Source organism: Vanellus vanellus (genome assembly GCF_965231255.1).
Source record: "Vanellus vanellus genome assembly, chromosome: Z".
Lineage (NCBI taxonomy): Eukaryota > Metazoa > Chordata > Aves > Charadriiformes > Charadriidae > Vanellus > Vanellus vanellus.
Window position 1 is genome coordinate 52,106,469 of NC_138908.1, and position 25,981 is coordinate 52,132,449.

A 25,981-nucleotide genomic window follows, 5' to 3' on the forward strand; every position below is an offset into this window, starting at 1 on the left:
ACTGTAAAGGCTGTTAAAAATAAAAGGTAATGCAAAATGTAAAAACAAACACAAGAAAACATTATAAATGCTTCTTTATTTCTGGCAGCAAAAGACATAATGATAAATACACATACAGGTTTCTGCTTTGAAGTCTGATTGGGACAGAATTCTCACAGACATATTTATCATAGACAAAACCTTGTATTTACAGGAACAATTGAAGTGTTGGATACAGAAGGTTTTCTGAACATCTTTAGCAGCAGTCCTTTCTCACCAGCTGGAATTGCTGATCATCTTCAGGGAAGAATGCAGCAAATAATATTGCCTGAACAAAGAGAATTTGCCTGTCAAAAGGCTTTCCCTTCTACAGACTGCAGGGCATATTTTTAATATCAGTGCGCAGTCCACTCTGTGCTTGGCGTAGAGAGTTCTTCATACATTTTGTCCTGAACAACTATGTGAAAAGAATCTGACTGTGACACACTGTGCGTTCAATCTCTGGCAAAGAAGTTAGAACTACACATTCAGAGAGCTGGCGTGGAGGACTAAGTTGTGTGTGGAAGTGTGGCATAAGAAAACTTCAGAGGACGTGATGGAGGAAGAAATATTTGTTATACAGATATTATTCCTAGGTGTATTCCTATTTGTGATCAAAGCATGGTTTTGAACATACTTTATAGTCTTCTGCTGAGAGCTACTCCAGCTCATGCCAGAAGAGGGGGGTCTTCTCTTTCACCGCAACTACATGGGCACAATAACGGTTTCTCTTGGATTGGACTACCCTTGTTTGCAGAGTTTGTTCGGTATGAAACTTTTTTTTTTTTTTAAAAAAAGGACTTAGCATTCCAGATGCAACTTATAAATAAAAGCAACTTCATGAAGTCCATGTGTTTATACATATGTACAGTATGCTTTTTTGTAACAACCTTGAAAAATCAGTACCAGCCTCAAATTCCTTGAAAACTACCCTGTATCAGACGTGATGTTCTGATTATGAGGGGGAGGTAAGAGGAACTGAGAAAATAAGAAATTAAGGACATGTTTTGATAGTGAGATAATAGGGTTTCTTGCAGGTTGTTAAGGCTATCTTCTTACTTTTAATTCTGATTTTTTTAATGTTGTATAACTAACACCACCTCTGCTATAATTCTCTTACAAATATGCTGTGTGACAGTGCTGAGGAATGTCTGACTTCTTCTGTTTGGACTTCAAGGGGAAACAGGTTTTTGGGAAGCATTTTTGAATGAAAAGGAAGATGGGCAACTTGTACTTTTTTTTCTTACAGTAGCATGGAGATACATCTAGAGACGCAATAAAGAAGAGTGATAGAATGAATGGAAACCAGGAAGATATAGTGTAGTTAATGCAGCATTATTTGTAATAATCCTGAAGAGGAATAAAAGAGATATCTATATCTAAAGTGTCTGATTTTAAGAGCTATTCAAGTACTGTTGCAGAGGTTCAAAAAACAGAGGCATGTGATCAGATCACCTCATGAGGACAATGCCATTAGTAGTTTTATTGTGAAATAACTGGTCTGAATTTCCACGTTCGACTCTGATCCATGACCTGAATAGACCATGGTAACACAACCATAAGTGTGGTAGTTTCTTCTGTTGCCAGATATAAGAATGGTTTGGCCACTTCAGCTATTTCATTATTCAAATAAACTCCCAAACTCTATTGGAGTTTTAAAATATACAACAATCATCTTTGTAAAACTTGCTACAGCCTGGGAGTAACTAGCTGGGTTAGGTCTCAGAATGGTAAACTGCCACCACCATTGCTAATACAGGAGGTCCTTGGAGACGTAATTAAAAATCTAAAGAGGAAAATGTCACACTGTTGGAAAGAAAGAAAAAAAGGAAGACCACCAGGGGACAGAGATCAAATAAAACAGAACAATATTTTACTCTGATCCATTAAAAATAACAATTAAACCCCAATACATTTGTTCCTACAGAAAAACAACTGTAGTACAGTTAACTTGTATATACAATACACATTGTACTTAAATAACACCTTCCAGATGGGTCTGCCAAGACATTTCACAGATATTAACAGCAGAGCTCAGTTAATCAGCTTAAGCCAAAGGAACCAGTGAGCTTTGAGCTCTGATCTAAAACCTGAAGTATGTGATACATCTCGTCCCTCCATAGACAACACACAGTTCCATCTTTGAGGAGTGTAGCAGCTGAAAGAGATATATAAAAGAGCTTCAAATAAATTTGACTTGTCAGGCCATAGGTCAGCAGTGTAAGACCTCAGGAGGTGAACTGCAGGCACACAGTTAGACAACACACCCAGAAAGTGGATGTTCTGTGTTGCAGTATTGTTTTGCAAGTCAAAATGTATTCTTGCAAGAACAGTAAAACTGAATGTGTTGCCCATACAACTATTTAAGCAATGTTGTGTGAGACCAAAGCACTAGTAAGAATGCTGATTTTAGCATTTTGCACAAGCTGGAGCTTATATAGGGGTATATCTAAAGGCTGTGCACATCATGCCTATACATCACCTAAAGCACACAACACTCTCAGCTTAACAGCAGACAGTTCAGGCCACAGACTGAATACTTCTAAGCTACAAAGCAAGAATATTACTTTCGATGTGGCCCTAATTGAAGCAAGAAGTATCTAATCCTAAACAGCTAACAAAAATATTTCTAAAGGAACAAGTTAAAAGAAACCCACAAGCTCTTGACATGAGGTCAGAAAGTGACATTTACATTTCTTCTATTTTTGGTACAGAAGGGGTAAAAACTACTGCATAATATCAATCAAGTAAGGAATAAATACTAAAGTAGCTTTAAAAAGACAGATAATTCATCTAATTTCAAACATTTTAAAAAACAGAACTGGAAACAAATGCCAGGGATGTGTCAGATAGGAAGAAAAGGGAAAAAATGTGGCATCTTTGACAACTTGTGTGGCAGCATAGAAACGTGAACATAGTGACATATGGGGGAGATCTTAGGAAAGACTGCACACAAATCCTTTGGCAGCAATCTATCAAAACAAGATCCAAAAATTAAATGAAAACTAATGTTTTGAGATAGAAAGGGTATACAGATAGATAATAAATTTAATTTGCTTTGCTTAGTGAAATAATGCACTTAAAATTCCCACAGGCACATCACAGAAAAGAACTTGCCTAACCTTTTAAGCTCAGGAGAATAAAAATCAGACTGAAGCTAAGGAAGAGAGAATTCCACAGAATTGCCATATATTGTTAACCTCTATGAAAAGAAATAATACTTAAAATGTTTATTATTTATCAAATAATGTTTCTGTAAGTAAATTACTATCATCCTCTAGGAAAAGCACATGATGTTAAAGAAAATATAAAACATCAGGAGTCTACTGGAGAAATTCTCATTCCAGCAGCTTTTTCGGGACCAGAATTTATCCCACTGAGAAAATTAAATGACGTGGTGGCACCATAGAGAAAAGGTCCAATACCAGCTAAGTGAACTGAAACAAGGGAATTAGAAAAAACCCAACCAAACAGATATAACTAGTATGGGAAATAAACATTCCTCCCACAAACCTGCCACGTATGTTGGCAAAGACTGACAAGACAAAATGATTTGTGATCATTATTGAATTACATTTGGGTAAGCAATTCTGCAAGTATTGTTATTCATTAAAATCCATTACTAATCAGAATTTCTTTAATACAATGTGACATTTCACTTTTGCTTTTTAAGCTATGGTAAATGAAAAAAAAAATCACACATGCAAAAGTTTCCTTTAGACCAAGCTGAAATATTTATCTGAAACCTTTATTTTTATAGTCCTTCAGTCAAGCTATGGAGAATAGAGAACAGAAGATATCACTTTTCTGAGTGTCACTATCAACACAGAGTAAATTCTAGAAATTGGTTCACTCTAACTCACCTGTGTCAGCATCCAAGGAGGTTAACAGTTTTGGCAGGCAAACTGAAAAGAAGAATAATCTTGTTTTAATTGAGTAAATTTTCTGGTAAGAGAGGGACATTAAGAACAGGAAAATCCAGAACTACGTAGTGCTTGATAAAGGAAGAAATATGAGGAACCTAATGTTCAGTATAAAAAATTACATATCTTTCTTTAAATTAATTTAGCATAAATTAGATAGGTACAGAATAAGAAATGCTTCGAAAATCACAATGTTGATACTGCTTTAAAACATCTTCCATAGCAATTCCATAGACAGAAATATGTTGTGGTGTTTTTTTCATTTCTTTGATCTACAAAATCTAAGGTTTTAAAATCTCAGTCTTCTACAATATGCATACTATCTCAATTTCTTTTTTAGGCTTAATACAGCTATGGTCATATAGACATTAAAATAGATTTTCCGAATTTAGATCACATATTTCTAGCCAGCACTTTCTCCATAGCAATTGTTTAGTAAAACAATCTGAAAATAACAGTCATTTGCTCCCACTTGGCTCTACAGTTGTATTGTATGGTTTATGAAACATTACACAGAAACATTCCATTTTAAATACATGTGAATATCAAATTAAAATATTGTTTTATAAACACTAACAACCACATTGTATTTCTTTTTTCTTTAAAACACCTAAACCTTGCAGTCAAACTACCTGACATTATCTAGTATAGCAGAGAGACTGAAATACACAGAAAATTGGAAACCTGAAGAAAAAAATATTCTGAATTTTAAATTGCACCAGTGGACTCCAAATATGATATAATTTCTACATTATATACATATACCACCAAAATATTTTAAAAATAGAAATTACAAAAGTATTAGATAAAAAAATAAATACTTTACTTTCTTTAATTTATATATTAACGATACAAAAATTATTTTCTTCCTGCACCCCAGTGGATTATATTGTGCACAGCACAATTTGGAGACCACTGGCCTAGACTGCTAAGGAATGACAGAAGTTCTTGACAGGACCGAATGCTTTGACCTCATCTGAATGGAGCCTACAAAGAGTTACACTTCCACCCTCAGCAACATCTTCTCCCCTATTTTTTTTTTCCCCAGTCTTAACTATCTAGCAGTTTATAGAGCTGTTACAAACCGAGTGCATCTATTGCCTCTGCAACCATTCATACTGTCCCCAGTGTTGGCAATTAGCAATCATAGTCTTAATTAGCCTGACCCACCTGGCTATTTTGCTACTAATAAATCAATTAATTCAATTCACATGGAGGAACTTCTGTGTAGTACCATAGCTTAATCGCTACTGGTCATCCTTGTATATGACTGTTTTATACGCTAGAAAAACTTAGTATCCAGGCTGAATTTGTATTCTCCCCTGATATGCAGTCTGTCAAGGAAGTATGGAGTGTGGTTAGTATTTTTAATGTATGTAGGGATTTGGCAAAAGCCTCAGCAGAGTGCAGAGAAGAAACTTGGGATGTAAGCTATAAACGCTTTGGCACACTGAACTGGATGATCTTTAGTTCTCCCTGAATGGTACGGACACCACTCATTGGGGGTCTCAGTTTACTTACCTCCCTCAGGAGCCTCTGTTACTACTCCATTTGTTAGTTTTTCATGTAAGAAATGAAAGCTTCTGAAAGCAGGGTAACTTTGTCATTGGGATCTTAAGGAGCTTCTCCGGTTGTTTGGTTGTTGTTTTTTTTTTCTGTAAAAATATCTGCTCCCTCGGGGGCTATTAAGCTATGCAATCTTGTACTTATATCCAAAGATGTCCCCTTCCTGTCTTCCATTCTTTCCACTGCAAAGAGATTGATTGGCTCCATCTCTTTATTGGCCTTTCTTAGCCAGTATCAAGAGGAAACAGAAAAATAATCATGGGAACAAAAGACATTTCACTGTCCGTCCTTTTCTTCTTAGAGTATTATTTTTTGCACTTGACCCCACATCAATGGTGCAGACTTCTGCCAAACATGCTTTTTCTGCCATCATCATCATTTTCCTTGTCTTCTTGTCCTGCATAAGGTGACTGAATATCACCTTGCCCCACCAAAGGTTAGTAAGAGTCTCACTAAGCTCACTTTTCCTTACCAAAACTGAAGAATCTGCTCTTCTATACTGACATACTTTAAGTTCTGGAATAAAAAATGAGTGCAATATTGCTGAAAAGTGTGGCAAGACATCCTGGATGCAGGAACTATGGAGTAGCTGAACTGGTGGCCGCAGCTACAGGTGTTCACAGTCAGAACATCTTTCACCACTCCCTGAAAACCTTGAACAAATACCCAAGAGAAACTCTTGTTTCCATTTTCTTACCACTTATTCTGACCAGAGACTAAACAATCTGAAGGTGTATAAGGAAAAAGGTATTTTCAGGGCAGGGGAAGAAAGGAGAGTAAAGCTTAACCAGGAGGTCACAGATTTATCAAGACTAGGCCTTTCAGACCAAGGACTTAGTAGTCGATAGGAATCTACTTCCTGAAGAGTAGAATCAGCACTATCTTGAGTAGTAAAAGCCTGATACTTTATATCCTTGCAGCTTTGTCTCTTGTAATGTTGCATTGTCATTTTTCAGGTTTCTAATACGTAAATAATCTATTAAATTAGCATAATACTTTCCAACCTGAAAAGAGATAGAAAGACCTGTCATAAAATAAGGAGTATTTTCAACTTCTGCCCTACATGGGCAGTTGAAAAGAATACAGAACAAATCCCATGAGATTCTAGACTAGCATCTAGGGTTCGCTCTGAAGCTGAATTCTCTCTGGCTGTCAGTTAATTTCTGCAGGCCTGAGCTTGTTCTGCCATGGTGCCCTTTTCATGACTTACTATTTGTGTTTGTGGCAGCTCTTTGGTCTTTTTATGCTATTTTTTTCTCTGATATTTAGTGAGTACATAACTTCTGTGATCACAGCTTCTTTCCATAACAGGCTAAAAGTTTCTAGGCTTTCCAACAGCCTAAACGTTCCTCCATATATATTTTCCTCTAAATATTTGTTTTCCATAATCAGTGACCCTAAAACTGACCCAAACACAATCTTTCTTCTGCTGGTATTAGTCTCTCCCAGCAGTTAACTAAATACCTCTTGGTGTCTTTGTGACTCCTGCCCATCCTTGCCATGTGACAATACTTGCTGTCTTCCTGATGGGCCGCTTTTCTCTTCTTCAATCTCTTTGAGATTTGTCACTTTATTTGCTTCAGCTTTGCTGGATTCTATCAATACTTCTCTTTCCAACCGCTTGTAATCTGTTGCCCTGCAGATTTTCCCCTCCCTGAGGCTCAATGCCTCTATATCCAAACTCTTCCCTGACCTTGGTGAATTGGTACTGCCTACTACATAGTCGGTGCCTTATCAAGAGTACTGTGTGAATGACTTGCTTTCATAAAAGAAGGAAGGCAGTCCTGTAGTGATGCAGGAGTTTTATTACAAAAATTTCGGTATTGATGTCATTTCATTGCTGGTCATATTCTGAAGTAACATAAAGTAAATAGACCTAAAGTAGATAGTAAATTGACCAGGAACCTTTTTTTCTCCCAAATGTTAGAAAGGCATGTGATTTGCCAGTTGCATTTCAACATTTTTTAGGAGCACTCTTTTAGGGAAGGAAGAAAAGCATCCACATTTTACTACATGATGCAACTCACAGCATTGTGCATGCTAGTTCTCCAAAGTAAAATAATTTGATTGCTTTTCACTAGTAGCTATGTTGTATTTAGTATAATTTTTGATAGTGTTAAAACCTTAAGGGAAATATTTATCCAACATTTAGAATTAAATGAAGGTGAAATTTAAAAGCATCAAAGATTGGCTTGGAAGCAAATGGATGAAAGGTGTTTGAGGGCAGACAAATAAGATTACAGTGGAAAACAAGAAATACTGTAAAAAAAATCTGTAAAATATTTGAAAGACAGTTGAATATATGCCTCAAATAAGGTAAGAAAACACGCGTAAATTGCACTGTGGAAAAGGATTAATTTACTATACTAAAAACATAGTAATCAGCTATTACTTTTTACTTGCAAAAATGGCATAAAAAGGGAAATGTAGGAATAAGCGACAGAGTATGTATCCATCTCTGTTATCCATTCCTGTTTATTTCATATGCAAGCTCTTACACTTCTTTATCTGTTCTACATGTTCAATTTTTTCCTTTTATTTAACAGGGGACTTCACAAACATTATTAGGGTGCCTTGCATCGTAATCTCCACTTGCCTGCCTTTGCTATAAGCCATTAAATGGATTCTGTACACTGAGATTTTTCGTTACTCTTCTCACAATTTTATCTCAGCAGTGTCTCAGCAACGTAATTTGTATGCCCTCTCAGCCTCTTCTTAGCAGCAGAAGAACATACACTGGACTGCTTTGGAATATTTCTATAACTTCATAAAAATTTACCCTGCTATATGTTTACACTAGATGCAACAAAGTCAGGAAATGTACCTTGTATTTGGAGCAGAAATTGTATTTGGAGCAGAAACTGGTAAGATTTGCACAGGATTCTACAGTTCCAAGAATGCTCCTGTAGAGCTGAAATTTTTTTTTTTGTCAAAAGCTGCACTATTCCAGTGCAGTATATTTAATGACCACTCTCTTCATCTCATAGCCAAGTGTACACCTCTCTCTACTCCTGTAAGTTGGAAACTTCTTATAACATCCAGTTTACGCAGGAGGAACTGAACCACAAAAAGCCTGTAACTGGACTGAGGTCACACAAAAAAAATAAGAAGGAAAACAAAATTGAACCAAATTTTCCCAAGAATCCCTGGGGTGCCCCATGAGACATTCCTCCCCTAGAGTAACTGCTATTTGGTAAGTACCTTTAGTTGTGAATAGTATCTTTGTTAATATGTAAAAAATAAGTGCAATCTTGAAAAGTACTTTTGTTGATACAAACAATTTATAATATATGTTAAGATCACAGCATCTTTGATCCCAAAGACACGCCTGCTACTACTAAAAGGCACCCGAAAGTATGAAGTATATTTACTAACGTAACGTATGTTATATAAATTATTTCATGTGGAAAATGAGTATAGTAATTTATGTATTTCCATGTCAATTTTGTTTCATCTAAATACTCAATCTTTCTCCTTATTTTTAATTCATGGAAAAAATCTGTCTCAGGATGGAAGTGATAGATAAGAGAGTGACAGATAAGTGGCTTGAGAGTTAAAAGAGAAGTTGTACTGAATGTTACTAGTCTTTGGAGATTATACCATCTAACATGGAGAGCAGAGGAAGAAGTGGAGAGAGTTTGAGAATACAGCTGTCTATGGTGACTAGAGAAGCAGAAGACTATGGTAACATGAGAAAATGGCAAAACTAGAACAAGGAGAGGAAGCATTTAGGTAAGTAAGTCACTTGGAGGTAATAGATCAGTACTGGAGGCAAAATACATTGGGACAAGCAATTCCGAGTACTCACAGAAGGAATTCTGCAGCAGGATGAAATTGAGTGCCTGAGTCAGGTAGACTGTCTAGAAGTGCAGCTGTCAGTGTTACAAAGTACTAAGAATTGAATGATTGGTGTCAACAGGTGTTCTCTAGAATATTTGCTGATAATTAAACATCAATACACTTTTTGTACCTGGTTGATCTGCTAAGGATATGAAAACCACATTATTAGACGATATCAACACAAACTCTGAAGAGCTTGAAAAGTTAACTACTTCCTGAGATGGACTATTAGTTCCTTCTAAGAGAACTGAAACCAGTTACTTTTGTTCACTTCATGCATTCAAGAGAATTTTGAGTATGATCCACTTGCACTTATTTGCCCTTCTATCAATGTTAATAAGGGAAAGCAAAGACAGAATTTATTTTAATATACCATGAAAAATAAGATAATAAAAATATGTAGAGCCTGAAATGTCTTTTAAAGTATAGAAGAGGACATAGTCTGAATTTGATTGTGGTCCCTTAAACTAAGGGAGCCCTATGTTTGTGGAAAACAAAGTAAATATATCTATTTGTCTTAAGAAGTAGTAGTAGTAGTACTAGTAGTAACAACAACTATGTTATTTTCAATTGTGCTGTTTATCTCAAATATGCTACACTGCCTAAACAGCACACAGAATCAGGTAACAAATGGGCATTCTCCACCCTCATTGGAGACCTGTTTTTTCAAGCACACACCCAAGCTTTTACCCAAAAGTGGGAAAAAAAGAAACGAAAGTCATAATCTAGAGTGTCCAAAATAAACTATTCAGAGTCAGTAATAGCAGCTGTACGTCTTTTTAATCATAACTATTTTCCTTCCTAGCTCTCAGCATGGAAACCTGACTGCCAGTAGAACTGATTTTAATGACAAATGACTGCGGGAAGTTCACAAGACACAAGAAAATCAACACAAATTACCAAGAGGGGATGAAGTATACCCATTCCCTGTTAAATGGTGCCCGAGTTCTGCATTAAAACATTAGGTTAAATCACTCTCAACCTATCAGATCTAATTCACAGATCCAAACTTTCCTTTTTGTGGAGTCTGTGTTTCCTGCATGGCTTGAAATCTTACATTCTTGAGACTCTGTACTAATAAAGACTACTGTAACCAATCCTAAATGCTGAACAATTTTTAAAAGTTAAATTCAGATGCCTAGTACTGTCTGCATGAGACAAACTAATTTCTTCTAATATAACTATAAGCTTTGCAGCATTGTAAGTATCTTTGGACAGCCTTTATCTGAAAGCTGTCTAATTCTGGTGTTTGACTTAATTCTTGTTGCTTACATAAACACATTTCTGCAAAAATATTTTTCTACTCTGAACAGACGGTCCTATAAGTTTCACAAATTTCTGATTTTGACTGTGATCTGAGATGCATTTAGTGAATATCACACTGGAGAGATCTCTTACTTCATACTGTAATCACAACTAGTATCTGAAAAGATTTACAAGAAGACAAAACAATCATCCTGCCCTCAGTCCAAAAATTATTTCTTCCTGAGAACACAGTGATTTAAGAAATCCCGAGTCTGAATATGACTTAAGTATCACATGCTAGTTCTGAGCCAGCCAAATATCTTTACTGTGGTTAGTGGTCTGCAAGACAGTGCAAAAGACTTCAATTTGATTCCCTGCTTTTGCATACTTGACCAAACAGACAGCTATGTTCATGCCTATATAACATCTTTCATCCAAGAATCTGTGAAGATGCACAGCAGGAAAATGCTGAACTGATGCTGTTCTTAGGGTGATTTTACAAAGAAGGGAGCCATGCACAAAATACCAAGAAATCTGAAATAAATGATTCAAACTTGAGAATATGTCATTATGGGAGATGTAGTTTTTACTGATGTTAAGTGTTTTTACCAACGTTAAGTGAACGCACAGCTCTATGTCAAGCCAAGCTGGAGCTTAGCAGTCTTAAAAATTGTTATCCTGGGTAGGTCTTAGAAGGCAGTTTTCAGAGAAGAACGCACAGGTCTTCACCGGTTAGTTGATGTAACTCCACTGTGCTCTATTGGCAAGGCTGTAGTTAAGCCTAAATGGATAAGCTTTTCAGGATACCAGACTATCTACAATGGGTTCCAAGAGTCAGGTAAAAGCATTAGCTTGGTTCTGTCCTACTTGATAACATCTGTACTGTTTTTGTAACTGCGCTGGCAGTCTTTGTATCAGCAGAGTCACAACTACTTGGCTCAGCTGTGTCTTGAAACACATGGCATGTCTTATTGGAACAGAAGAATTTTGAGAATTACAAAGTTGATCATGATTTTAGTAACAACTTTGGTGACAGAATAAAGCATATTTTATATGGTCTCAGTAAACTGAAAGCAAGTAAGAAGGGATTGTTTAAAAGTAAAAAAAGACTAAAATCTTGGATATTGTGGATCACAGTAATACAGATAGGGAGGTGAAGTTAGAATGGAACATAAACTGACTACATCAGTATGATATTAAAAGGCAAATGCCATTTTAGCTATATTACCAAAAACATTGTATATAAAATACATGGGGTAATTACTCTATTGTCTATGGATCATGTGAAGCTTCAGCTAGAGAACTATTTGCAAATCAGTCCAGTGAACTTGCTGACATTTATGTAAGTTGAGTAGTACTCAGGGAAAAGCAACAAGAGTGCTAATAATTTTCAGAAATACCTGTGAGGTATACTTGAAGCAAAAGCATTGTTTGGTCTATGGGGGTGGTGGAAGTCTGGAAAAAACATGATAAAGGTCTTCCAGTGTTCAAAAGTCTGATATGAAGTCTGTCTAGGATAGGACAAGAAAGAATCAGTTGATTTACAGGGAAAAAATATTTTGCTTAGCTAATAGGAAAATCTAATATTAAAGGTAGTGAAGTACTGGAGTAGGCCACTTATGAAGGGTATGGTGGGATTTTTTAGAGAGTTCTGGACCAAAATCTCTTAGAGATGTTCTACCCATCTTTTCTTAAAACAGACAGAAGTCCTGAGATTTCATCCAGATCCAAAACTCTGCAATTCCATGAATTCAAGGTGGCGTACACACTGCACAGATCCAGTTTAAGATGAAGTAACATATCTCTGTTTGTCACATACAGTGGTGATGCTGAATGGTTTGTGTCTCCTGCTCACCATCACTACCTACTTTTCATCTAAAAGGCACAATACCAGTAACCTGTTGCTACTTGCATATTGACGGATTTATTTTTCCTGGTATCAGTGATTAAATTCAGAACCTAAATTATTGGTGCAGCCTTTATGATAATACAATAAAGTGCTTTAAAGGATGGAGGTGAGTGAAATTGTTTCAAATACGGCAAATAAAGAGTCAAGTTTATGAGAGCTAGAAGCAACTCATCATGTATTTCCTTTTGATGCCTGTCTGTTACCAAATGAGGTATTCTGAGCTAGTTGCACTCCTGATGAATAGCATTTTCCTCTGGAGTCTGGAAAAATGTATCCATTGGTATGTTTCTACAACAGATTTCCTGAATAAATGCCTCCTAAAACTATACATGGAGGACCAGATGTCTGTGTCTTTCCTCTGCATAAGTGTGGCACTCTAATTAAAGATTGTCCTTTCTGTCATATATAGGATTTATTTTAGCTCCCATTTTTAAGTAATTATTTCAATTCTATCAACATCTCTTACAGACCACTAAGCAATTCTTTTGTGTGTGTGTGTGTGTGTGTTTGGTCTGTAAAGGAGTAAGAACACAAAGAAGCTGAAGAAGTTACAAGGAAGTACTATTTGTCTTTTAAGAGAAATATGTGAAATGAATTAGAAAAATGCAGACAGTAACTATCCAGCTTCCTTTCAAAAATGTGACTTGGACTGTATTTAAACCATTCTTTAAACTTTTTTTCTTTTGGGGGGAGGGGGGAGAAAGAAGAAAACATATAGAAACCCTAACCTGTCCTATATTATTAAAGACTGAAACAGGAAATAGCAATAATGTTATGGGAGGCACTGACAATAAAGCTTGGATTCATGTACTTTCCACACCACCAAAACCCACAAGACTGTAGCTGCTAGGCATATGTATCTGAAGATTCAGCTAATTCTGTGATTATTCAGTCATAGACTATGGAGTAGTAAAGCTGATATTTTAAGTTCAAATATTTTAGTTTCTAGTCATGTCACCGAACTGAAGATGCAAAATAACTGCTGCTGAGATCTTGATTTTGTAACAGTTGTCACCGTTCTTATCTTCTTTAGCAGTAATAAATTTAGCTTGCTACCAGTGCAATACCCACTAATTGGCAGTAACAGGTCAGGCAGAAGAAACTTGACCTCATCACAGTGATCTGTGGAACAATGTTGACACCTTGGACTGGGACAGGTTTAAAAGCTGTTTTTCAGAGCAAGATTGGGGGTGGGGGGATGTGTGTATGTGTGTGTTATACAGCTTCTTTTTTTTTTTTGCAGGAACTATTATAATTGTCTTGATGCTTCTGAGTACTAGAACATTTAAAATTACAGTGTCTAGATCACAAAGGCAATCAGAGTGCTACTTTTTTACTTATGTGTATTGAACATTAATAAGTCTTTTGCTTGTACACAGTGTATTCATTTGCAAAAGTCATATAGCAGAGGATACATGCATAAGGAAGCTTTTCAGATGCACCAAGAAATCCAAAATAGAGGGTCACATTAAAATGTTCACCATATACAGCATAATTTTACAAAAAGAACCTCAGTTGCCACAGACTCAGTCCCATATTCTAAGAATAGCCAGCCTTTCTGGGAGAGTATTTCACAACAAAGAGTTTCTTGCAGTCGTTCAAATGGTTGCTTCCTTTGTCTCTTCTTCAGAGCCATTCCCCTGTACTCCTCACATCTAGCTTGGCTCTGAGAGAGGTATCCAGTCACAGTAATGGTAGGGCGGATTTTAGAAAGTCTCTCTAAGCATATGTGTAAATTAACTTTCATAGTAGAAAGTCACATTTTTCTATCTTTGAAATCAAATATAATGAAAGACTGTCCTGCCCTGCATAATTGATACTCACAAACTAGAAGAGTTATGAATGCTGAAAGATCCACATTTAAATTCTGAATTGACACTAAAACATTTTGAGGTATTAAAAAGAACTATTTAGCCAACAGTTTGCTATTTCCCTTATTTTCTTTGTCTATCGATACACACATGGAATGAATTCCTTTTATTCCTTTTATATATGTAAATATACGTATACAGGTGAGGTCAATTTAGTATTTTTAATTCAGAAAATACAACTAGGACATCCACAAACTTGGAGCAATTGGTCCAAGGTCCAAGACCAACCCTTCGGATGTAAAATCAAACTAACTGACCATGGGCAGCCAAAGGACAGAAAGCAAATTCATAGTTCTATCTGGACAGCACTGTCCATTCCAAACAGCATTTGGCTTATGATCCAGTGGTAGAAGTGCATGGATAAAAAAGTACTTTAAAAAGGTAAGTAGTTTTTGGACACAATATTTTCATTTTCTAGTTTCTTCGGTTTCCTCAGATTTTTAAGCAATGCCTATAGCAAAGTCTACACCTTCTTTTTGCAATTGCACCTGGCCACAATGTGCGAAAGAAGGCTAGCAGATGTCCTCAACAAAGTATTTGCACTAAAGAGCAATGAAAGTACCCGACATTCTAACTAGATCTTTGGATGTGAGGCTTAGAACCAAGCTCAAGTTCAAACAAGCCCTGTTAAGTATCTGCTGTTAGAGTAGCTGAATCCTCTGCTAGGAGAGGTCAAAACCTAAAAGTTGGTCTTTGGAAGGAAAGCAAGGATCAAGCTGTCAATTCTGCCTTCTTTTCTTTCTCTTGACATGAAGATCAAATAGTATTTTAATATTTGAAGCAATTATAAAAGAAAGAAAAAAAGAATAAAGAAGTTATGATGCATGAGAAGTCACGGTGCCACATTACTTAAAAGATTGCTTTAATGTTCTGTACTGTATTCAGCTTAGATTGCCACATCCATTTTAACTCTCCATTTAAGCAAGGTGTAAACAGCAGAAAAATTGTTCTGCTAAAAGTAGGGAAATCTTAGCAGTAATCTTTCAAGACTGGACATGACAGATTTTGTGACTTGCTGTGCAATATCACATTTGAGATTTTTGCTGCTTTTAAGATACTGAGCCACCAATCACTGTTAGCTTTGACTGGGGCATTTTATTTGTTAAAGGTCATTTATGAAAGCAAGCTAAGTGCACAAATGCTCATTGTAAGATACTAGGATAAAAGAAGTAAAATCCCATTAACAATTAAAGCTCAAGACTAAAGCAGTTAAACTGGATAAGAAAAAAGAGAGACTTTCCCATCATGCTTACAACTAACTCTCCAAGGCAATCACTTTTGACTGGAGTAATATAAGGAAAACAAATGGTAAAACACTAAGAGAACTGAAAAACATTGAGATTCACTTGGGAAAAATACCCTCAAGTGTTATATGAGATAAGCTGAGACATATTCCAGAACGCATAAAGAACACCACGTGTGGTCTCTGACTAGCAATTACTAAGCTACAGAAAACAATTTTGATGGACAGAGATTGGAAGTGACAACAGAGAAAGAAGAAACTTCAATCTAGAGAGCTCTTAAATGTAAACGTTTGTATTCTTATTGGAGAAAGGATGACCATACAACTAGCAAATAGATCCAAAAGAAGTATTTTTACTTTCTTTACTACTTTAAGCAAGTTGCTGAAACTTATTGTACCTTATTCTCTTCATCTCTAAAGTGGGTTGAACAGTTTTGCTTCTTCGCTCATCTTTAAAACCTTCTAATGTCCCTTACAAAAGCTGTTGTAGAACTACAAAGTAACATCTATATCTATTGCTTTTAATATATATTCTTTCAGCTGAGCTCATAAAGTACTGGAAGCACGTTTGTCTTTAAGAACATCTGCTAATGCATTTGGGAAAGTTTAGGATAAATCAAACTGTGTGGTAGCAACCTCTAAAAAAGAGTTAGAAAAGACTGGGTACAGAGGATATGGTACAAAAAGAAAAGATGGATATGCTGCAGACAACCTTTTTTCATCTCCAAAAAACACCGTTATGACTGGGAGGATCTAGCAATACTTAAATGCTGGGAAGACTTCAAATCACCTTCAGGATTTTAGTGCAACAGGCAAAGGAAACATAACTAGCTGCTCTTAAAGTCACTACTTGAATGACAAAAATGCTTTTTGACTCAGAACACTAAAGTATCTGTATTATTATTTAACATACTTTTATGAACTTTATAGTGAATTTTGTCAGTTGGTTAACAGGGGTTAGAAAGCTACATGTTCAGAATTTAAGAAACGTTACCATTGCAAGTGTCTACACCACATTAATTCAGCCCTTTCATGTGATGAGTACATGGTGTCTGAAATTATATGATCATGTCTGTTTTCTCCCTGCAAGACCTGTCTGTATCAAGTACACAGAATGGGTGACGTTCTCTAAATGAAAATGAGTGTCTGTATAAAGAATGAAGCTTCTTTTGTAAGACTCCTGCTTACCTACTGCTGAAGTTTTAAGGTGTGTGATGAATGAGACAGAAACAGAAAGAAAGACCTACGGTTAAAGCAGACGAAGCAGTTAAATCCCACCCTGGAGAATTAGATTCTACCCTTGTCTCTTAGGTCTTGTGTAGTCCTGGGCAACACTCTTTAAACAAAATGTTTACAGTTGGTCACTAAGTTTTCACTTCTTGGCTCAGGTCCCTGTGGTCCACAGCTAAGTTTAGATAAACTCCTTCACAAGTAGTATCCTTGATGCCCTGCCTACAATAGGTCAAACTTCAAACTCTTCCTCTAGAACACCAGGAAATAATAGTTTTCCAGGTAAAGAATTAGGCCCTTTTCTATAATAAATGCACAGATATTCTTTCCTAATTAGATTCTTGAAAATGGTTGAAGTTCTCCCAAAATGTCAAAATCTGACAGATGAATTAGCATCAAACTCAAATAAAAATGTTTAAAAAGAGGAAAAAAAGAAAAAAAATGAAAAAAGAGAAAAGATAAATCTCTAATAGGAAGTAGCAGACTACCTTCTGTGTAAGTCATGCTATAAGCCATGCTATCTATTGCAGAGTAATACTCAGCATAGGAACTTAGTATAAATGTTCAGTACACAAATAGATGCTACCACTATATTTCTGAATAAAATGAACAACCAGATTAGGACTTCATAATGGTATTGGTCTAAAATGTTGATGGTTAATTTGATGCTGAATTAGATTCTTTTCCTCTTTAGTAGTTGTGGACTACAGAAAATAGGTTTTATATTCAGGGCTGGGCGTAATTTCCCTGTTGGAGATTCCTTCTACCGGTGAACTGGTTTTTCATTTACATTTCAATTACAGTATTCTCTAGAAGTGCTCTTTCTCACCTTGTCACCCATCAAAATATGGAGGATTTTGGTCTGATATGTTGCTATAATCCCTTACAGGCTACTGGTGCCTTACGTCCTGCCTCTGCTGTGTTGGTTGGGCACATCCTCTGGACTGCACCTCCAGGTTTGCAAAATGGGAAGAAGATTGAAGTGAACCATAAACTCCTTCCATGAGAAGGAAAATCAAGACAGCAGGGAAATACCACACTCTGGAGACATCACAATTTTAATGACTTATACTTCCATTCCTCTCAAGCTGCAGTTCCTACTCAGACTCTATCTCAAACTTGCAACATCTCAGTGCTCCAATCTGGAAAATCAAATTAAAAGTGAAAAAAAATATTTTTCTAACTTTATTCATGCTAATTAATCTCAGACCAATGAGTACTACTAATTCTTTATGGTGGTTATAACTGCTTTTGAAGGAAAACTACAGTGAGAAAGTATTTGCTGTATAGGATAGATATTCCTGTTGATGAGGCTGAAATTGTTTGAGACGCTGCTCTCTTCACTAAGAAGTGTCATTAGTCTAAAACACAAGGAAATGTTTAGGCTTTGCTCCTACTCTCTGAAATCTTACATACGATGTGCAAGATTTAAGATAATTACACAATTTGAGAAGTCAAAGACAGTCCTCTAATACAGCTTGAGTCTGTATGCTGTCTTTTCAGGTGTTAATTGAACTGCAAGTAAAGGTATGTTGATATTTATTGTGATATCTATGACCTGTGCAGATGTCACAGTCACCATAGTAATATAAAGAAATAAAAGTTACTCTGCTGGTGGATGGTATAGTATTTTAACAAAGGCCCTATCTTCTTAGGATTATCTAAGGATATACCACTGTCGTGGTTTAGGCTAAAATCCACTACTGGGGACCTGAGAGACCCCAGATGGGTCCGACAGATGCTCCCCTCTACCCCTCTTCAAAGAGAGAGGCAGAGTAGGAAAAAGAGACTTATGAGTTTAGAAGGAACTAAACTACTTTAATGAAATACTAATAATTAAATAAAAAAAAATAATGAAATACATACAAAACCATATCAAGCTCCTGAGATGACAATCACGTCACCGGCTGGCACTGGGGCAGTCCCAGGCTGGACTCAGTGACGGATGGGAACTGGATTCCGGATCTGGATTCACGGTCGGGATCAAAGGCAGACAAACAGAGTCCTCCTCAGACGTCAGCCACTGAAGGAAGAGAGCTGACCCTTTGATCCCTCAGCTTTTATACTGAGCATGAGGCAGATGGGATGGAATACCCTGTTGGCCGGTTTTGGGTTACCTGTCCTGTCCGCTCCTCCCTGCAGGTGGGACCCCACTATGCTTTTCCGCTTCCGACCCTCCAACGTGGCAAATAACAAAGCTGGTTGGCCTTGGGTGTGATAGCAATAAGTATAAGCAAGAGCCTCTCTGCATACCATGCCTGGGCATCAGCTATAAACATTGGTTTTATCACTCTGAGAGAGTGAACATTGTCTGCACAATATGCAGTTAATTTCAGTTATTAGAAGAGGCCCAGCTAAGAAGCGAAGTTACTGAACAAAATTGGTTCTGTTTTACCTCAAACCAGGACAACCACATAGCATGAAAATTTGAAAGCAAGAACTCAATGCAAGTTTAAAACTCTATTGCCTATGTGACTCAAAGTGTGATTCTGAAAGATGCAAAACTTCAGAAAAGCTCGGAGCTTGTTCAGTTTGAAGTGTAATGATGATGTATATTCAAATGTCACCAGTTAGCTATTTTGCTCCCGATCCTTTGAGCAGAAATGTCTTATTCCACAATGTTTATCCCGTAATCCCATACTGTCAACCCAAGAATCAGTACTCCCAACAGCCAGCTTGCCTCCAGCTATTTTACCTCCTCAGCAGCTTTCAAGAGGCTGTAATATACTGTCAATACAAAAGCCACTGGCTTATTGACAGGTGGAAGAAAAAAAAAAGGGAGGTTTAAAAAAGCTGAATTAAATATCAAACAAGATAACAAAGGAATGACTCCATGAGGCATTATTAGTTTTCATACAAGATTACTTAAAATCTTTAAAAATAAAGTAACTAGAAGCTATTAATGATTGTGTTACACTTAACAGGTTCTTTGTTTGAAATGACAGATCAGAGCTTAGGTAATTTTTTTTAGTGTGTGATATAGGTTACTATCACTGTAATCTACTTGTTTAGTGATATAGGGATATTTCCTTCAAACGCATAGCCGCAGTTAAAAAAATGTCACTTTTCCAAAGTAGGAAGGAAGGCTGGTTTTAAATTTAGTTGAATGGCTATCTACCGACTGTAAGCCTTTTATTTCACAAAGTTGTAACTGTTTAGAGCCTTTGACTCACTTCCGTGAAACTGCAAAGTAAAGATCAGCCATGTAACAGACATGGAATAGCTTTATTCTAGCAGGTTATCGTGCCTTTTTGCGAGTTTAAATTGCAGCACTTTACTTTTAATCTGCATCAGACTAGCTTGGATTCTCCCTCCTTCATGCAAGTAGACATGGCTATGAAGTTGCCAAGGCTTTAACCACTAGGGGGCTGTGTGAACACAATTTTTTGGCAACTTCTTGGCCCTTCACTGGTTCAAAAGGGCAAATACGGCTTTATGTACAATAAAATGTGACTCTGAAATAATTAACTAGTTTTTTTCTTATCTCTCGCCTTTGAGAGAAAATGCATCGAAGAATGGCTTAATTAGTCCTGTGAATTCTTTAGAATGACCATAAACTACTCAAAATCTTTCTTGGTCAAGGTATTTGTATTAAAAAAAAAAGCAAAATACTAAAAAATGAATCATTGTCTGAGCCTGAAACACGCTCTCTACAGCTCAAAGATCGAAACTAATCCTGATGAAGTGTGGACACTGCAAGTCCTGCCCATAAGCTGATACGTATTATACCTGATAAAGGTCTGATGAGTACGGAGAAAACAGAACAAAGTTCCCACAGAAACACAGATAACGTTGAGATATATACAATCATTTTTCGTGAAACCTGGTTTTGATACTAACAGATCATTTACCCTTCCCTCTCCTGACAGGCATAGGAAATGCACAAATAACAAAGACGGCAAAATTTGGTAAAAAGCCTGGAAACTTGGTAATTCACAGGGACATGCTGTTCATTACATTAAGAGTTTGCTGTTGTTTTAGTCCATAGCAGATGCAGGAAAAATCAGAAGTGCCAAGCAGCTACCTATTTCTTATACTTGACCCATCTCCTCTCGATTCTTCCAGGTGCCTGCTGGGTCATCAAAGTGTTCAGTCCCACCAAAAGGGAGCACGAGGCGAAATGTCCTAGCATTTGTATTTCAAGGCACCTGGAAAGTTCTCCTGACGTTCACTTTTTGAAGATCCAGTCCTCACCTCGTATTTATACAGAGCCTGAGGAAGGGAGCCAATTTGGGTGGCACTAGTGAACCCTCAGCGCCTTGACAGGCAGGACACGAGGGATGGCCAGGTGAGCCCGGCTACCGGTACCTGTAGATAAAGAACGAGAGCCCTCCGTCACCTTCCCTTTGTCAAGCACTAGGTACCTGCCACCCCCTCAGCGCCCTGAGCGGACGGCATGTGGCCAGAACGCTTCAAACCGGCGGCAAAAAAACGGGGGCCGAGGGAAGGTTTCGCGAGGGTGAAGGCGCCCAGAGAGAGGGGATCGGCGGGGCGGCGGCGGCCCCTTCTGCCGCCGGACGGGCAGGAAGGTGGCCGGCGCGAGGCGGCCGCTAACGGGCAGAGCCGCGAGGCGAGGGCGGTACGTGGCGCGGCCGCGGCAGGGCGCCCGCCCCCCGCCCCCCCCTTCCCGCTCAGGGCGCGCTCGGCGGCCGTTGTGTGCCTGCGCGCGGCGGGCCGCAGCGCTGGGGCAGGGTTTCGCGGGGCTTGGCTGCGTGTCACACACAGATGTGACTCTTGTCTGTTCCCTGCAAACGTACAACCGTGACGGCTCACCTCCTCCCGCCTCCCTTTTTCCACCCACCCCCCCCCAGTCCACCCAACACTTCCCCCCACAACCAAAAAAAAAAAAAAAAAAAACCCACCCTTTTACAAAATTTTCTTCAGATCCCACACCGAGCAGCAGCCGCCGCCGCCGCCGCCGAGCCCCGGGAGCTGATGGAGCAATGGGTGGGAAGCGGGAAACCGGCACCACAAGCGAAAACTTTCCATCTGCCTAACTTTTCGCTCCCCTTCTAACGCTCTCCCCCTCCGGCTCCTTACCCCCCTCCCCGGGGCTACGCTTCATTTTCCGCCGCCTCTCTTTCCCCCACCTCTCGCAGCCCTCCCTCCACCTTTCTCCTTTGCCGCCCTTCTCGCTCGCTCCAGCGGCGCCTGGAGCCGATAAGGAAGAGGAGAAGCAGCGGGAGGGACGGCAGCCGCTGCCTGCGAGGAGAGGAACCGGGCAGAGGAGCCGAGAAGGGGGAAGGAGAGGGAAGGAGGCAGAGCCCCGCGCGGCGCCGCCGGCCGCCCTCACCGCAAAGTTGGCGGCGGCCGCGGGTCGTTTTTGACAGCTGGGCGCGGGCGGCCCCCGCCTGGCACACACATTTGGGTTTTTTTTGGGTGGGTGGGTGGGGGACGACGAGGCGGAGGGGGTGACTTTTTCGCCCCCCCCTCCCCCCCCTCCCCCCAGATTACTCTTCCCCCTTCCCTCCCGCCGCCTCCCCGCCTGCCGCCCTTGCCCGGCAGCGCGGGGCTCGGAGGAAGCAACGCTGCCCCCTCAGACCCGCTCGCCGCCTCCCCCCCGCCGCCGCCTCCCCTTCCCCTTACCCCAGCCAAACAGCCCAACAACAACAAACCAACCTGTGGAGGCTCTGACCCGAACCTGGGTCCCTCCTCCCATCACTTCCAGCTCTCCGCTGAAAGCTCTTTCTCTTTCTTTCTCTCGCTCTCTCTCTCTCTCTCTCTCTCTCTGCTGCTCGGGCTGAACTTTGGGGGCTGAAGTTTTGCAAGAGTCAGAGGGAGAGGGCGGGGGGAGAAAAGAGAGACTCGCTACTGCTGCTGCTGTCTTTGGCGGGGGGGGGGGGATATTTTTGTTTTGTTTGTTGTGGTGTTGTTTGGTATTTTTTTTAAGATTATTTTTTAGTTCAAATCACCTGAAGGTGTGAGGGTGAGAGAGAGTGAGGAGGGAAGGGGGGGGGGGGGAGGCGGACGGGGACGGGGACGAGACGGAGAGAGAGAGAGGGGGGGGAAAGAGAGGAAGAGAGAGGCGCTGAGAGCCCAGAGGCAAAAGGAAGGGTGCAGGCACTGCCGCTGAGAGGAGATCGAGAGACAGGGGGTGCACTTGACAACCAGCATGCAGAGATGGTAAGAAGTTTCCAGCAGCCTTTCGTTTTTCCTTCTCGCCTGTGCTTCGGTTTGGTTTGGTTAATAAATGGTGCAGTAACACAAGCAGCCCCGCTCGCTGTCCGGCGGGTTTCAGCCTTCAAATAAACACGCAGCCGGGCAAGGGCGAAGGAGGAGGATAACAAATAAATAAATCGGCCCCGTGCTGCGTGGATGGGGGTGGGGGGGAGACTAAGAGGCTGTGCTGAACTTTTTAAGTGAGTTTGGGGGGTTGAAATGGGACGGCCACATGCATTTTACCGCCTCCTTCCCTCCGCTGAGGTTGAGGGTCTAAGTGTGAAAAACGCGTGTGCCTATGGAGGGAGGGAGAGTGAAGGTGAAGGGGGGTTGAATCGGGCGTAGGGTGGTGGTCTGAGCTTTTTATTTTAATTTTTTTTTTTTTTTTTGGACACCACCTTCTGCTCGGAAATGAGCAAGGTTCGCACACAATGTAAAGGTAACATCTGAGAGCCGGGGGAGGGGAGGGAGGGTGGGGGGTAGGGAACCGTGCGTGTGCGTGTGAAACAACGCCCGAGGCAGGGAGACAGGAGTGTAAATCCACCTTCCCTCCCTAACTCTTTCTCGTTTTGTTGTGCATGTGCTTGCAGTTTGCACCTCTCCAACCAGCGACTGTTTGCAGAACTTGCAGAGTTGTGCCGATGCCCTAACTGTGTAGAAGGGGGATGGGGGCGGGGGGGGGGAAGCCCCCCGAAAAACAACTTAGAACAAGTTTTTTGCTGCTTTGATTCCATGTGATGTGCAAATGCACGCAGTCTCCTGTACAGCAGGGTCTTTGCCAAGCAGGGCTTGGGGTTTCACGACTTCTTAATTTAAAAATTAAAATTGGAAATGACTGAGGACCCCATTCGAAGCCCGTTTGTCTGGGTTGTGATGTGAGGATAGGTTAAACAGCTGCGAAGAACAAGCACGTTTAGAGCCATGAACACGCATAATGATAACTGTTCGTATTAACAAGTGGACTGACCCCAGTCAGTGATGAACAGTCCATACTCAATCAGCCCATATACAATGAAGTAGTTTATTTTCAGTCGCTGTTTGACCACTTGGCTTTCAGTCAGCTTTTGTCACCTCGCTCCAGGGATGTTATATATCTGCCTTGTGTGCCTTGAATATACATATGTGTGCACGCATGTGTGCACATGTGTGTGTATATGTATATATGTGTATGTATGTAAATACATACATGTCTGTATGTATATACAGCACTCACGCTGTAGATACAGTGTGTGTCTGTGTGAATGAAGGGAGGGCTTGAGATGGAGGGTTTGTATTTTTCCCTTCTCTGCCTAACATGACATGTCTTGTTTCAGTGATCAAAGCCACAATTGGAGTGTAGGAGATGCAACTGTCAAATGTCGGCAACAATAAAAAAAATAAAAATAAAAATATAAAAAAAAAAGGAGGGGGGAAAAAGCAGCCTGTGCCCAGGACTGTGGTTACAGTAACGCTGACAGAAATTAAAGTGGTTTTGAAAGCAGCATGCGATTTATGATGGTTCCCATTTACCCTAGAGTCAAGCTGTTGTAAAATTGATGCACAAAAGACATCATGTAATAATCCGGTGTACCCAGGATTAAAGTGGCAACGAGTGTCTTTTTGTGTGTGTGTCTGGCCGACAGTTAAAATGGTTTGAAGCTATTTTTAAGTAAGAAATCAAAGCAGGATATTACATATTTCTTTTCTTAACCTGTATGTTAGCCGTGTATTACAGTCATTGAAATATTTTCTAGTGGAAATGGGCTTTTATTTCTCATTATCTTCCATTTCCCTCTCTCTATTATAACGCATCTCCATAGATGAATTTTAAAATGGGATAGTGTTTTTGTCATAGTTTCAGATACAAATGTTCACAGTTTAATTACTGACTTCATTTCAGACAGTAATATTTAATAAGCCTGATCAGCAGATCTGCACAAGAATACCAAGTTCCTGTAAAAGTATGTGGAACTTTCCTTGCCCTTAAAAATTGCAGGAATTTTTAATCTGAAATTTAATGGGGCATATGAGCTGTGTGATACACTGTAGTTTCATTTTAAGCTGTCCAGTATTAATGAACCATCTAGCTCTATGTGTGTTCTGCTTTAAATTCTGAAAGCACGTGAATTTTAAAATTTACTCACTAAGTATTTCAAATGATCCATCTTTACCTGATCCAGAGGCAGGAAAATATAAATGTAAATTATAAACTAATTTGCTATGAGCAAATTTTGAAACTCCTTTTAAGACTTGGGGTTGTGACAGTGTTCATTAAGCGCAACGCTTACACACGTAACAGAAGACCCCTGCCTTGGTACATTATTTTGTAAAAATACCACACTGTGACATTTTAGGGGAAAAAACTGAGCAGATCTGTCTTTAATCACACTGCTTTTTTATTGTTGAAGTATTTGTGAAAGATGGGTGTGTGATTACATTAAACAAAGTGAAGGAACAGACAAAAGCAGAGATGACTATTGGTATATTAAAATGTAAGTGTTACAGTTTGAATTTTCTAGTGAGTTTTTGAGTTCAGTGCTTTACATAACATTTTGTCCTAATCTTGCTTGCTGTCAGAGATGTTTCATGGTTGTGCAATTGCTGCAGTCAAGAATGCCAATTTGCATTCCAGGAGTGTCATTTGATTACTTTTATCTGCACAGCTCGAAGACCAGCCCAGACCTCTCATTTCATCTTGCCATGTCACGAGTCAGTGCTGTGTCGTCTTTTCAAAAATCTGCCTGATTTAGACAAGAAAGAAAAGTACTTTCATGTTGCAGCCGCAGTCCCCTGCTAACTTGTCAGCAGCAGGATATGATTCACTTGGGCCCAGAAGAATGGTACAGAGGCGAGGGTTAGGCGGTTCAATAAGCCCATGGACAGGTAGTGTGTGACGTCCCAAGAGAGCTTAAGTTAATGAAGAACAGGTCTGCTTAGTTCTTCACACTCTGACCTGGTGCTGTCCCCACAGTTTTCTCATTTGATCTTTCCCAGCAAA

The 25,981-nt window shown here is 39.3% G+C and overlaps 1 protein-coding gene and 1 long non-coding RNA gene across 2 annotated transcripts in view; one reads left to right on the plus strand and one right to left on the minus strand.

Moving 5' to 3' along the window:
- Window positions 1-1,941: 1,941 nt before the first annotated feature.
- Window positions 1,942-22,540, minus strand: LOC309683779. The gene is made up of 3 exons (XR_014270243.1): window positions 22,465-22,540; window positions 3,882-3,923; window positions 1,942-2,176 (listed from the first exon to the last, which is right to left on the minus strand). It is a non-coding gene; the product is annotated as an uncharacterized lncRNA (long non-coding RNA).
- Window positions 22,541-22,899: 359 nt separating this feature from the next.
- Window positions 22,900-25,981, plus strand: part of BNC2 (basonuclin zinc finger protein 2) — a gene marked incomplete at its 3' end in the record, with an annotated part of 331,914 nt that continues 328,832 nt past the window's right edge. The window contains exon 1 of the mRNA XM_082497584.1: window positions 22,900-22,968. Coding sequence (XP_082353710.1) covers window positions 22,966-22,968 — 3 coding nt within the window. The 5' untranslated portion in view covers window positions 22,900-22,965. The remainder of the gene's footprint in view (window positions 22,969-25,981) is intronic.